The 15,447-nt window shown below is 40.4% G+C and overlaps 1 protein-coding gene across 8 annotated transcripts in view; it reads left to right on the forward strand.

Annotated features, from left to right (window-relative positions):
- ZNF280D (zinc finger protein 280D) overlaps nt 1-15,447 on the forward strand; it is a 94,214-nt gene that overhangs the window by 17,437 nt on the left and 61,330 nt on the right. For 2 of the 8 annotated variants that reach the window (XM_058665801.1, XM_058665808.1), the window contains exons 2-4: nt 6,184-6,229; nt 10,012-10,158; nt 11,298-11,327. In XM_058665801.1, the coding sequence (XP_058521784.1) occupies nt 6,184-6,229; nt 10,012-10,158; nt 11,298-11,327 (223 nt within the window). The other 6 variants (XM_058665802.1, XM_058665804.1, XM_058665805.1 and 3 more) reach the window with 6 other exon arrangements.

Here is a 15,447-nt window from a genome sequence, read left to right on the forward strand (position 1 = left end):
AAACTCAAGTTGTGAATTAAATTTCTGTTGATTTAAAATGATTCCATTTCTTATTTTGTATTTTCTCCTTTGTGTCATGATGTTGTTACCTTCTTGGTTGGGAACACAGCCCTCAGTTAAAAAAGATTTTTATAATGAAAAACCCAGGGATTAACTTTATGTAATTCCTTAGATTACTACACTGAATACTTTCAACTAATGGGATCCAGGAAGAGAACAATTCACTGTATCCCTCATAATCAACTTTTATATTCTACTTCTATGAGTTGCAAGAGGGAGGGAGAGAGAGTGACATCTACCTGCTGGTTCAATCCCCAAATGACTTCAACAAGCCAGGGCATGACCAGACCCAAACGAGGACCGAGGGACTGTGTCCTGCTATCCCATGTGAGTGGCAGATGCCCAGGCACTCGGGCCCATATTTGCTGTCTTCCCCAGTGCATTAGTCAGGAGCTGCATTTTAAGTGGAGCAGCAAAGAACTCATGCTTTGATATTTGTTACTAACATCAGACTCTGTGGCATGACCTGCTGCACATGTTGTAATGACCCAATCCTTCAGAGTTTAAAAAAAAATTAAGATACAGGATACATGCAAAATCAAATTGTTTTTCATATGGAAATAGTAGTAAATACTTTATCCAAATGTTGATTTTTTTATATGTTGATATTTTTAAGTTAGATACTTGCTTTATTCTGTTAGATTATTTTTCAGGATATGGATAAATAGTATGTTAATAATACTCCAATACACTAACTGATGATTAATTCAGAAATGCTTTTTTTAAAGTTAAAATGTGTATAGATTTGACAGCCACTTTCTAGAAAATGGCAGCTATAGAATTAAAATTAGTCACGACGCTATACTGAAGATCTTTGCTTTTGATTTATTAATTTGCTTTCATTTTATTTGAAGAGCAGACTGATAGATGACGGTGGAAGGAGAGATTGATAGAAATCTTCCATTCCCTAGAAAACTCCCCAAATGCCTAAAATAGTTAGGGCTGGGCTGAGTTGAAGCCAAAATGCCCAGAACTCATTCTGAGTTTCCCATGTGGGTGAAAGGGAACCAAGTACTTGAGCAATCATGTATTATCTCCAAAGATGGGCATCAGCAGGAATCTGTGTTGGAGTAGAGCAGCTGAACTTGAACCAGGCATTCTGATGGGGATGTGGGCATCACAATTGGCGATTTAATTACTGTGCTAAATGCCTGCCTGCAACCTAGTGTCTTATATAACAACTTGGTTTGTAAGTGCTTAGCTGATAGCATGTAAATTCCATTGTGATAATAGGATTGAGATTAGTTCTTGAAGTTCTTTGAAGTGAAATTTAGCCTAGAATTAGAACAATTGTGGTTTATTGCATGATTTCTGCATACCAGGGATTGAGCTATGTGCTTTTTTTGGTCATCTCAGTAAATCTTCATTGTAATCCCATGAAGCCAGGCACAAGGTATAGGGCTAATTAAGTAGTTGGGGTGGAATTTGAACCTGGCATTCTTTCTTCATCACATTTTACTGTTTTTGTTCAGTGTTTATATGACTAGACTCTTTTTTTAAACTGTATTGAATTAGTTCAATTGAATCCATCATCTGAATTGACTTCCTGAGGCTGAAGTTGTAAAGTGATGTGACTGAAAGTTGTGGCATTACTGAGACTTTGTGCAGACCCTGTAGGTGTGGTTTATGGAATTGTTCACTCCTTCCCTGTTAAAGAGTAAAGACCCTTTCTAGTATCTAGCACATGCTGTGGACATATACGTGCTGTGTGCTTGATTACATGCATTTACCAGTGATATTTAATGAAGCAAATTGTATCAAACGACATCAGTGGATTAATTGAATTTTTCAAATTGTTAAGAAACTTACGTCCACATTGACATTGATAATGTAAAAGTTTTTGTAGGGACAAATCTTCACATATAGCTAGCTTTTAAATATAGTTGAAAATATTAATAGAATGAGAAGTATAAGTATGTGGACAGTCTGCAAAATGGAATGGATTAAATTCTGAAGTATTTTTGGGGTCTGAAGTAACTTTTTTGGAATTAATTTTCATCCTAGTAGGAAGCTTTAAAAAGTTAATGGAAAATGTCCAATATTTTTAAAAAGTTTAAACATTTTGTTATTATATTTTCATTTTATTTGAAAACAGAGACAAAGTTAGAGAAAAATGTTCCATGCTGGTTCACTTTCCAAATGTCTGCAGCAGCTGGGGCTTGGCCAGATAGGAGATAATCCCCAGCTGTGGGCAGCTGCTTAGGTTGCCTTGTACTTAGACAAATGTTAACACTGCTGGGAGAAAAGCAGCTAATAGCTGGTGGGCATTCTGGGCCTGGTTAATGCCACATTTGTGTTAACTGTACCAGTGTGCTAGCATAGTTTCTATTCTTTTTTTTTTTTTTTAAAGATATGTGGGGAATGCCTATCTAGGATTCACCATCCTGGCCCCCAGGAAGGGGGGCTGCAGATTGCTCAGGGAAGATCTGGGGTTGTATTGGAGTGGGAGCAGCTGAGGGCCTGTTTGGGGGGGGATGGCTTCTGGAGTTTCCCACAGAATGAGCCACTGCACTTACAGGTAGCCGAGGGAGCTGAGATGGAATGGTTGAGAGGGAATACCAGAGGGCATGTCTGGATCAGGCCAAGGACCTGACCATGTGGGAGACCTGACCTGGGCTAAATAGCATCACCCACCACTCACTGGCACACTCAAAACTGGGATGGAGGGCATGCCTGGCTAGGCCAGGCCATAGTATTTGCCTGTGAACGTTCGTGCAGTGGGTGAGGCACCTCATGCTGGGCTGCCTCACCTATCAGGATGCAGGAAAAGTGGGTCTGGGAGCAGATTGTTTAGGGGACTAGTGGGCCAGACTGGGCTAGGCTATAGTACCCGCTGGTGTGCATGAGAGCCAGAATGGGTGTGGGGTTTATATGAGAGCTGGGTTTGAGGGTGGATCAAGCTGGGCTAGGCTGTAGCACCCATCAGTGAGAGTCAGAATGGGTGTAGGCCAGTCAGGGTAGGCTTCAGTACCCACCAGTGAGAACCAGGACTTGGGATGGCTATATCAGGCTGGGCCACAGCACCCTCAGGCATATATATGTGAGATCTATTGCTCGGAGTGAGTCTGGTAGAGAAATTTGGAGAACTCCCCTGCTAGGCTGATCAGTGCAAGAGCTGGAACTGGGGACAAATCAGGCCAGACCAGTCTGGGCTGTGGAACTCATCAGAGTATGTGTAAGCCGAATCTAAGGGTGGGCCGGGCTGAGCCAGTGCACAGCACACACAGGTGCAAGTGAGAGCTTGAATGGGGCAAAGGCCAGGCTGGGTGGTACTGCAACACCTGCCAGTTCACATGAGGGTCGGGGGTATGCAGGCTGGGATAGGCTGCTGTACTTGCCATTGAGAGCTGGGACTGGGGACAAGCCAGGCTGAACCAGGCAGTGGCACCTGCTGGTGAATCTTGAGACTGAGGGTTGGTCATCTTAGAGTGGGTTGCAGTACCTGTTGGTATGCTCAAGATCTGGGGTTGGAAGTAAGCCTGGAAGAGGAACTTGAGGGAATCCTTTCCTGGGCCACTACTTTCATTGGTGATTCTGGGAGTGGGCCATGCTGAACTAGGCTGCTGTACTTGCTGGCACACACAGGAACCAGAATGAGTGCAGGCCAGCTAGGCTAGGCCACAACACTTGCTGGCAAGTGCCAGGACTGGCTGCAAGTCATGTCAGGTTGGACTGCAGTACACCCGCTGGCAGATGCAAGAGCTGGTGTTGGGAACATACCGTAGGGGAACTATGGCTACTACCCTGCTGTGCTGCAGCTCCTGCTGGTAAGCATGAAATCCGGGGCTGGGAGTAGGCCAGGCTGGTCAAGGCAGCAGCACCCATGTGGGTGGGCTGGGTCTGGAGGTGGGCCTGGTTGAGCTAAGCCACAGCACACATGGATGTACATGAAAGCTAGATGTGATGCAGGATGAATTGGGCTAATCCATAGTACATGCAGACACATAAAAACTGGGGTGGAGGTGGGCTGGTGGAAGTTATTGGGGTCGCCCTGAGTAAGTAGACCATAGTACCTGCTTTTCAGACTGGACCTGTAGTGGATTGGGCTTGGCTGGGTGAGAGCTCACATTAGTTTGTGTGACAGATGGGGCTAGGTATAGAACTGAACAAACAGCTTATAATTATAATAATATTTTTGAAGTTACAAGTAATAGTCTTTTTTTATTAATTCAGATAACTGGAAATGTAAAAATAGGAAAACTTGTTTTTTTCATTTTGAGGAAAAAGGAATCTGAAAATGGAGTTAGTTTTGTATTTCAGTATTTTAGATTTCTAGTGTCTAATTTTTTTTTTTTACCTCTTTTCTTTGTAACCAAAGCAGTTTTTAAAAAAGCATTTTTCTTTATGCTGGTGGATTGGATTTTTGGCACAGTGTTTAAGATACTATTTTCATATCATAGTGCCTGGTAGGAGTCTGAGCTTCTTGCTTCAGATCTAGCTTCCTGCTGGCATGCACCTAGGAGGTAGCATGTGATGGTTCAAAGACTTGGATGCCTGTCATACATGTGAGAGACCTAGATTGATTTTTAGGCTTCTGATTTCAGTATAGCTCATCCCCAACTATTAATAATTTGGGGGGAGTAAACTGGCAGGTTCAAGACTCTGTCTCTCTGCCTTTCCAATAAAATGAAAAAGAGAAAGTTATGCTGTCTCATGTGTGGGAATTACCAGAACAAAGTCATGGTTCAGGTAAAGCAGTTCAGATGTGTTCTTTTGATAACAGGGTTGAAAGCCCAAAGAATTACAGAATACTAGATTGTATGCTTGTGAAGTCTATGACTGTGACTTATTCATCTTTGGTCTCTTCTAGAATTCATCATGTTGCTTGCATGAAGTGGGTCATGTGTAGTTTATTTTCAAATCAGTCTATGATAAAATACATCCCAATTTTTTGTTCTTCTTTGCTTAGGGATAAAAATATAAACTTAATACAGAAAATTTTTCTACTTAAGTAGAAAAATATAAACTTAAAGTTTTAAATTGTTTTCTTATAGAAATAACTACAGTTGTTTTGAAATGTAGCATTTAAATATTAATGTCCCCTAGCATTCCAAAAATCACTTACTAAATAATTCATTATGGGATGGTTATTCATTCTTTCAAAATAATACTTTAAAATGATTATTTATTATCATCTTAAGATTTATTTTCAAAGCAGAGTTACAGAGAAAGAGAGGGAGAGACAGATGCCTTCCATTCACTGATTCACTTCCCAGTGGCTGCAGCAGTCAAGGCTGGTAAAGGCGGGAGCTAAAAGATTTTTTGAAATTTCCATAGGGGTGCTGGGGCGCGAATATTTGGTCCATTTTCCATTGTATTTCCTAGATACTTTAGCAGAGAGTTGGGTCGAAGGTGGAGCAGCCAGGACTGGAGGCCATATGGGATACTGTCATCATGGGCAGCGCTTTATTTGCTGTGCCCCAATGCTGTCCTCCCTAATTAGTTTTAATTTACTAATTCATCAGATTACTTCAAATATACTTAACACAAGTAATTCCAGACAGCTGGGGGCTCCTGCATTGTGGGACTACTTTCCCACTTTGGGGAAGGTGAGAGATCAGTCTTGAGCCAGCAAAGGAGTTAAGTGGCAAAAACAGACTACTCCACTGATAATGAGTTTCCCCATTTAAGGGGTCTAGGAAATGAATGTTAACATCTGGACAGAATATTACTCATATTTCTGGAAAAGTGGCAGGAAGTTCTAGGAATTAGGGACCTGCCTCTTCTTTCTGTTTATATGGTCACTTCCTTAGGTTGCCATGGCAGTTGTGAACTGCTGTGGAGGGAGCGATTTTTACTATGCTAATACATTGTAATGAGGACACAGTGAGCTTGCAGGTTGGGTAGCAATTAATCTGGGTGCAGTTTTGGAATCAAGTGATCTTAACCAGTTCCTTTGCCTGAATCTTGTTTTGTTCACTTCCTGGTTGGTGGAGCTGGGACTTGCCATGCAGCTGTTTCACAGCCACCATTTTATTTATACGATTTAGGTTTGTTCAGAAATGACTAGAATGAGTGCTGAATATATCAAACTTAAAAATTAAAATTTTGTGGGAAAAATTAACTTCAGATAAATTTAATTTAGTGAAAAACACCCTAATTATAGGTATCTTTATTTTATAGGAAGGAAAACCGAGATACTGTTTGCTGTCTTGTCTGGAGTCACATGGTGAGTGAAGAGATCAAAATTAGATCCAAGAATCCCAAGTTTCATATTTCAGTATTTCATGTTACTTAAAGTAACTAATAAAATTGACTGATGTCATGTGTCAGTACTCAGGTGACAATTTACAGAAAGTCAACTCTGCAACTTGATGGGCGACAACCCTTTTCAACCAAAAAGTAAGTGTTGCTGCCACCTGATACTAGTGTGTGTGGCATTCGTATAAATTGATGTAGGGGAAAGGATGAGAGGTGGAATAAGTTTTATTTAAACACTTAAAATTGTTAATGTAGCAAATATGTAAAAACAAATAATGTAAATACAATGAGTAAAGCAGAAATGAAATGTTTTCGCTGTGTTGTCAGTTTGCTATAAATAATTAATTGAATTTCTTCTATGCATAGACAAATCCAAATTGTTTCTAAATAAAATTATATAGATAATAAATATCTTCAAGTCTTTTTTTTTTCTCTCAGCAATATAGCTTGGCTATGTTAACAGTGATAGAGCTCTGTTAAAAAACAAGGAAGAACTTTTTAATTAGTATTATACTGTGTTAGTTTACTTACAAAATGCCGTAACAAAGTACCATAGGCATGCATAGTGGAAATTTGTTTTCTCAAAGCTCTTGAATTTTGAATTCCAAGATAAAGGTATTGTAGGGTTGATTTCTTCTTAGGGCCATGTGAGAGGATTCCAATCTTCCCTGACTTGGAAATCGCATATTCTGCTCAATTCTTTATGTGTTCTTCTCTTAGTACATTTGTTTGTGTCCTAATCTCTATGAAGGACAGCAGTCAGGTTGGATTAGGACACGCTTCAGTGCTTTCATTTTCAACTTAATTATCTCTACATTTGTCTGCAAATACAGTTATATCCTAAGACAATGCATTTTTGGCCTTCAACATCTGACTTTGGGGAAAACATAGTTCATTATAATAAATACCATGTGCAAGTAAGCATTACTTTTATTAGCAGTATACAATGGGTCTCCCTTATGTTTTAAAAGTAAGTGTTGCTTCACATCACCTAGTTCATACATTATTATATACTGTTATGTAGCTGAAGATACACTCAGGTGAGCTATACTTGGCCTATGACATGAAGTCATAGTGAGCAGTTGGAGACCACTTATGTTAATACTGAATTATCAGTGTAGTTGAAGATTAGAAGGAAAGTAAAAATTTGATATTTCACTGCAGTAGTTATATGTGAACCAAAAGTTAGGAAGAACAGAAATTTAACTTTTTGTTTAATACCTGCTTTAAGTTAGATACTTCATATGGCACTTGAATCTATGTATTATAAAATATCTTCTAGTATGTATTATGTGTGTATTCTACATGTGGGAAAGTAGACTACAGTGATTCCTCCAGTCATGTGGGTAGAAGTGATGCAATGGAGATTTGAGCTGTTCATTGTCAAGTCCATGGTCTGTGTGCTCTTTATTCATTAATGTACACTGTATAGGTGAAGAGCAAGTGTGTTGTAGGTAGAAGCAGCCATGAGGACAGTGTTTCAGATACACAGAATGTGCAAGTGGCAAGCTATGAATTGTCAGTTAAAATGGGCATTTTTAGTTATTTGACTTGAAAAACTGTATAATTTAAAAAGCATAACATTTATAATGTTGGTGACATTTTGGAAAACAGGGCTTTTTCTGGTAGATGGACAATTATATCCTTAAGTAGCATTGAGCCAATAAATGATTTGTGATGTATTTTTATAAAAGGTAAATTAAAAAAATTTTGGAAGAGTGACATTTAGTTTACATTTCCCATGTATGCCATCCCCAAAGCATTGTTTTAGTTAGTGTCTTTTAAGATCATCGTGGAACATTCTCTTTATTTAGAGTAATTTTAAAATTTGAGTCTTTTCAAAATGGTATTGTTTTAATTAAAAAAATACTTTTAGAAATGACAACATTTAAAGGATGAATTAAACATTGTCTAAGTCAGAATCCTGGAAGTTTTCATTTCTTTCAGTCTTTCCCTGTTGTTCTCTAGCTAGGTATCCATCTCTGTTGCTAATGTTTTAGTTCTTCAGTACTGTGTATTTTTCTTCCCTACCTCCTCCTCTCCTATTCCTAATGCTTTTTTCCTTCTTCCATATCTTAAAGCAATATATGTATGTTATTTAAAAAGTCAAAGTAATCTAAAAAACGAGTTTCCTCAAGAACACTTTTGTACACATACGAGTACACTGCACCTATTAATCACCTCTTTTATGGTCTTCAGCGGCATTGCTTTTGAAGTGCTTTTCTCTTAATCCAGTCTTAACTTGTTCTCCAGGCCAACTGGGACTTGGTGCTGGGTTGCAAACCTCTTGTGCCTTTTTGTTAATGATTCTCACTCTTGGTTGATTTGATGGCATGTTTTTTAGAAAGGGATACATAGGAAGTAAATCTGGTTATTTCTGTCCTAATATTTGTTGAAAAGTTTGTGTATAAACTTTTTGGTTGAAAATTAGTTTCAGTCTGAATCTTTAGAGCATTATTTGTTTTCAAGCTTTAGTTCTTACTCTTGGTCTTTGGTATATGATCTGTTCTGTTTTAGCCTTGTCAACTGGTATATCTTTGGATGTTGTTTTAATCTTCATTGGTCTGAAATTTTGTGGTGATAATTGTTGGTACATCGTTTTCCTTGTTTATCTTGTTGTTTAAGACCATCAATTTGAAGACCAGTTCAACCCAGTGATCTGTGTACTCTTATCTTGGAAATTTAAAACTCCTACCAAGTTTTTTCTTGGATTATTCATTTAATAACCTATTCCTACTTTTTATTTTCCTTCTATGAATTTGATCAAATGAATATTGTACCTTTGAAATTAATTTTCTGATAACCCCATATGACCTATTTCATTTATTTTTTCTTTTTGTTCTAACTCTGGAGTTACTCATTCAACTTAGTATTTTTTAAAAGTTTATTTTGATTTTTTTATTAGAAAAGCAGATTTACAGAGAGAAGGAAGGACAGAGAAGAAAGTCTTCCATCTGCTGGGTTACTTCCTAAATGACCATAATGCTGGAACTGAGCCAGTCTGAAGCCAGGAGCCAGTAGCTTCCTCCTGGTCTCCCACAGAAGTGTAGGGTTCCAAGATTTGGGGCATCTTCTTTTGCTTTATCTATGCATTGTCTCTTTTCCTTAGGATTCTTTTACCTTACTATTTTTTACTTTTGTCTTTTGATAATAGATTTTCTTATAATTCATTATGCTTATTATTTGCTTGTATTTAAGAGTGAAATACTAAAATACTTATAAGCTCTATGTTACTCGGTTAGAATTTAAAAATAACAAAATTTACTGCGTGTACTGCTCTGATCGCTTGTTCAGGTGGTACATATCTAATTTGCCCAAGGTGGAGTAAGTGGCATTCAATTTTTGTATTTTAGTCTAGAACTTCTCTTTTGCTCTATGCTTGGCATCCCAGAATTAAGTTTAGTTTTATTGATTTATTTTTCCTGTTTCCTCTTACTGCTTATGTTCTTTTTTTCCTTATCTTGGTTAATAATAGTTTTTGCAGGTGACATTCCAGATGTATGACAGAAGCTCATTTGGCTGGATTTGATTGTCCCCCACATTTGTGTTCATTGTAGAGAACTACTGTTTTCTTCCTCCAGTCCGCTGTCCTTTCCTTCATTTCTGTGTGTCTACCTAAATTTTACTAGTTATTATTTTAGACTCTGAATTTCTCGTTGTTGCTATTTTAAGTATCTTATTATGTATTCCCAATATGATTTAACAATTCTTTTTGAAAATAAGATTTGTTTCTCTCTTTTTGCGTATTAGATATTTCAAAAATGGCGGAACTCTTTATGGAATGTGAGGAGGAAGAACTGGAGCCATGGCAGAAGAAAGTAAAAGAGGTTGAGGATGATGATGATGATGAGCCCATCTTTGTTGGAGAGATATCAAGTTCAAAACCAGCAATTTCAAGTAAGCATTTACTTTTAGTGAAACCGCTTTTTAAAAGATACTGTTTCCAATGGGGGGGAAATGTGTTTGGAGTCTTGAAGGAGGAGTAAGCATTTAAATATCAGATGTGAAGAAAGAGATATGTACTGAGATCAGTTGGTGACTTTGGAGATGGTTTGAGATTAGAAATCAATTTTTATGGAAGTGAGTCAACCTGTTAATCTGCATTTTCCATTTTTATTCATTTAAGAACAGAGTAAAGAAAAAGAAGAATTTGAAATACTTTGCCAAAAATTTCAAATATACTAAATAAGTTTGTGAGAGTCTCAGATGGGCGACCTCACATATAGGCCTCATCACATTGTCTTCTATGTGTGACTGCAAAATTTATAGACTGTAAGTGCACTGCCTCTTGCATGTGTACCAACAGGCAACAGGGATTGGGCTACATCCATCTTTTAGCAAATCCTATTTATATTCAGAAAAGGACACTGTGTACAGCCGTTGTACTTGGATGATGTAACAGTTCACACACTTACATCATCATGATTTTCTACAGAATCTTATGGATGGTTAGCTTTCACTTAGAGTATTTGGACTTAACATTTTTATAATGTAAAAAAACAGGCACTAACAACAGAGGGTTAAAAATGTCTAAAAATGTATATAACAAAATTCAGAGAGATAATGTACAAATTTCAAAGAAACGGAAAATATATGTATATGTATTGTTTCCTTGTAATTTTCATGTTTGTACATTTGTTTTAAGCCAAGAGAATATGCCAAACTATATAGTGTAACCAACATACTATTGTGTTATTACTTACCATACTTGTGAAATATACTTAAATACTTTAAAATTTTCTGCAGGTCTGATCTTGCTTCTCTTGTCTGTAGATTGTATGGGGTTTTCAATCAGTCTTATCCAGAGGTAGAGCCATTATTTAAGCAATTGGTTTTTCAGTACTGATTACTTAGAGCAGATTGATAATCTCTCATGGTGTGCTATGTAGCGTACCAAATGTATTATAAAATGATCAAGCATAATGTCTTGCTTTCTAGTGAGAATAGAACAAAATATTATATTCTCTTAATTACTATTTCTTAGTTACTGGTTATTTTATACAGGAATGCTAATATGTTGCAATATTATTATTCAGAATCTCAAGTTGAATTTGTACTGATTGTGGGTGAGTATAAACAATATTCAACTAGAACACCATCTGTTAGTTTTGAAATAATTCTATCAAGAAGAGGATTGGCCACAGTAGAATTCATTTTCTGAATTAATACAAAGAATTTTAAGTGATATTATTGTATTTTGTATAATCTAAAATATTTTGACATGGGATGTAAAGCTGTCATAATGGAGGATAAGCTTGTATTTTATAGGTTAGTATCATTAAAAGTTATTAAACCAGTGTTCCTTTGATGTCACTAATATTCAATCTTGAAAGGTTAGTATAGACAGCATCAAATTGAGCAGACTTTTGGGAAAGATTTCTTTATTTATATTTGAAAGGGAGATTTATAGAGGAGAGAGAGGAAGATCTTCTATCTCCTGGTTCATTCTACAATGGCTGCAGTTGCCAGAGTTAAGTTGATCCAAAACCAGGAACGGGTAGCCTCCTTTGGGTCTCCCATGTGGGAGCAGGGGCCCAGGTATCTGGACCATCCTTTGCAGCTTTCCCAGGCAACAACCAAGGAGCTAAAGGGGAAGTAGAACAGTCAGGACATGAACTGGTACCTTTATGGGATACCAACACTTGCAGGTGGAGGATTAGCCTATTAAACCACTATGCTGGCCCCAGATTGAACAGGTTTTTCTCTAATAAGTCTGCTATAGTGCTTAATTATTAAGCACAGTATTGTCATTTCCAGAAACTGCTGTACTTTAGGTGAGCTTTTATTATTATTATTATTATTTGGAAAACAAGAAAGAAAGTAGTATTTATTGTTAGGCAACACCATTAATCTAATTTAATATCTTAAATTTTAAAAATTATATATATATATTTTTTTCTTTATTTTATGATACTGTTTAATAGGCATTGGGTTTTCCCCTCCGTCCTCTCCCTCCCTTCCCCCATTGTTCTCAGACGTCCATCATACTGCCATTGAGGTGTCCCCCAATAATGTAGGGACTTATCTGTCATTTTGCTGTGAGACCATCCTTGTATTGCAAGTATGGGGAAATACTGCTCTTTGCTTCTGCCTATGGGCATATTTATTTCCGCTGCACTTCCATTATACCTCCCCCTTAACGTATAGTCCCCCTCGGTTGAGAGGAAAAAAGAAAGAAAAAACTTTAAATAAAATGAAATAGTGAATCTTCATCTCCATGGTGTTGTCGAACTCAGAGCAGGGGTATCATGGTTGGGGTTCTGAGGCCAGCTGTTCAGTTGGTAGGGGATTACCAAAGAAACCTCATCTGAGTCCATCCCAGACTTGATTCTTGTGTGTTTGCCAGTACAGGGTTCAGCACAGTCCATCACCCAAATCAGCCTACGCACACTCTGGTAGTTGTAATTGTTGCGTCAGTTCTGTTTCCAGCCTCGTGTTTTACACAGACCAAAGGGTTGGAGTCCCGCCTAATCCTGCCTGTCACATACTTGGTCTTCACATGAATGAGTGTGAGCTTCAGCCTAGTTGAAGCAACCTGCAATAACCCCCACCAAGCCTACCACCTACCCTGGTTCCTGTGCTTGCCAGCATGTACAGCTGATTTGTTCTGTCTGTCCCATATCCCATTCAGCTCTCGTATATGTCAATGGGCATTGAAGCCCAATTCATCCCAACTAGCCCTACTATCCAGTCCACACTGGTGCCTCTGGGTGCCACCATCTGTCTAGCCATGTCTGTGCCTGACAGTTTGCCCCCATGCCAACATCTGCCAGCTGATGCTGCAGCAAAACCCAACCTACCCACACCCACTCTGGCTTATGCATGAGTCAAAAGGAACAGTCAGCCCAGCCTGACTTTTCCCTGATTCAACTCACATGTAGGCCATCAGATGTTGTGGCCCTGCCTGGCCTGGTCTGTCCCCATTCCACCTCTCATGCTCACCAGTGGGAATAGTGGAAATAGTGGCCTAGTAGGGGAGCCTCGCAGCCCCATCACTGGGTCCATCCTCACCACCCCCTGGAGTTCACAAGTTTGGGTACTGAGGTCCAGTCTGGCACAGCCTGCCTCACCTGAGCATTTGCCAGTGGGGGCTGTAGCTTGGCCAGGCCTGGCCCACCCCCCCAGTTCCAGCTCATGCTGTTGGGAGCTACAGCCTAGCCCAGCCCTGCCAGCCCTCAGTCCTCGCCCTAATTTGGACTGCCTGGTATTGCGACCCATCGCGACCCAACCCACACTCTATTCTGGTGCTCAGTTTGCCAGTAGGTGATATGAATTGACCCAACCTGGCCTGCCCCCGAACTAAGCCAAATGTGTGCTGGTGGGTACCGTATTTTGGCCTGGCCTGGTCTGCTGCCCATCTTGGTTCTTTCACTCACCTGCAGGGAGTGTGTCCCAACAGAGGAGTTGCCGAAGCTCCTCCCTCAGGATTTCTTCCAATGCCAGATCATGTGCACACTGGTGGGTCCTTGGGCCAGCCCTACTTAGTCCTCCTCCTGTCCCACAGGAACAGTGGCCTTTCCTGACCAGCCCTCACTCATTCTGATTCTTGTTGTTGGGTATTACAGCCCAGCCACGCCTGGTCCACCTCAGACACAGCTAGCACATGGCTCAGCAGGGCAGAGACCTAGCCTAGCCTGTCCTTCACCCAACTTGGTTCTCACGAGCACCAGTGGGTCCTGGAGTCTAGCCTAGTCTGGCACATTCCAGACCCAGCCCACACCCATGCCGAGGGATCCTGCAGCCATATCCAGACCAGACCACAGCCCCCACCATGGTCCTCAAACTCACCATTGGGAATCACACCCCAACCCTGGTGTCCCTTTAGCTCCAAACCAGACCTGTTCCCATCCACAGATCTCGTGTGTGCCAGTGGTTGCTCTGACCTAGCCTGGCATAGCACCCCCATCTGTCTTAGCCTTTGCCTTTGGATGCTGCAGCCTCGTCTGAGCTTGCCAGTCCCCAATCCCAACTCTTGCTGGCGGGTGCTGAAACCTGTCCCTGCTCAGTCTGCTCCCCCTGGCTCATATAAACCAGTAGGTGTGATACCATAGCTTGGCATGACCTGTACTCCAGCCTGGTTTCTGTACTCGCCAGTGGGTTAAGGTTTATTTGACCCTGCCTCGTCGGCCCCCTTGCAAAACCAACCCACACACTTGCCAACGGATGGGGCTATCTTGCCCAGCTTGCCCTAGGTCTGAACCATGTGCTCACCAGTAGGAGCTATGACTCATTAGAGGAATTTCCCATGTTCCCCCACTTGTCCCACTCCCAGACCCAGCTCTCCCATGTGCCAGGAGGTGTTAGGCCCTTGCCTAGCATAGCCTGCCCCTCCATCTTGGCCTTTGTATGAGCTGGGGAATGTTGTGGGCCTGTCTGCCCCACACCCTGTTTTAGGATGCACATGCACGTGCTGCAACTTGGAATTGCTCAGCCTATTCTCAGCCCCAGTACCTGTGAGTGTTGGTGGGTCACATGTTCACACCTAGTTCACCCCAGCTCTTGAGCCAACCAGTGGGACTTGTATTTCCACAGAGTTGGGCCTACTAATCTCCCACAGAATTTACCCCAGGACCTGGTTCTCTCACATGTTTGTTAGTGTCATGGCCTTACCTACTATGACTTGTCTCCTGTTCCAACACCCAGTCAGGTACTGGGATCTAGATCTGCTAGACAGGCCCCTAGCCATAGCTTTCATGTGGGGTGGCATGTGGCGGTCAGTGATGCTCTGTGCTAACAAGCCCATCTCAGAACTCCTATATGGGCTGGTGAATCACTGTGACCCATATAGATCTTCTAGTCTCTCCCCTCCAAACCACCAGGTCTCGATCCCATGGCTTACCAGCAAGTATAATGGCCCTGTTGTCAGGTGTCCCTCAGGATTCATTCCTCACATACACATAAGGTGTCGTTATCCATGGATGTCTCTAGGCAGTAGTAGTTCATTGCCCCCAAGTCCCCAGAGCTCATTGGTGGGCAGTCATTGGTCAGAACCAAGATAGCCCAGCTGCTCCAGGCAGGAGCCAAGATGGCTGAGTGCCGTGGTTAATTTTTTCATTTATTTTGTACTCTTTTTCTCTACCAAACTCTTGTATAAGTTCTAGCAGTCTCTTCATTGAGTTTCTTATATAAGATCATGTCATCTGTGAATAGTGGTAGCTTGACTTCCTCATTTCCAATTTGAATTCC

This window comes from Ochotona princeps, chromosome 6 (genome assembly GCF_030435755.1).
Source record: "Ochotona princeps isolate mOchPri1 chromosome 6, mOchPri1.hap1, whole genome shotgun sequence".
Lineage (NCBI taxonomy): Eukaryota > Metazoa > Chordata > Mammalia > Lagomorpha > Ochotonidae > Ochotona > Ochotona princeps.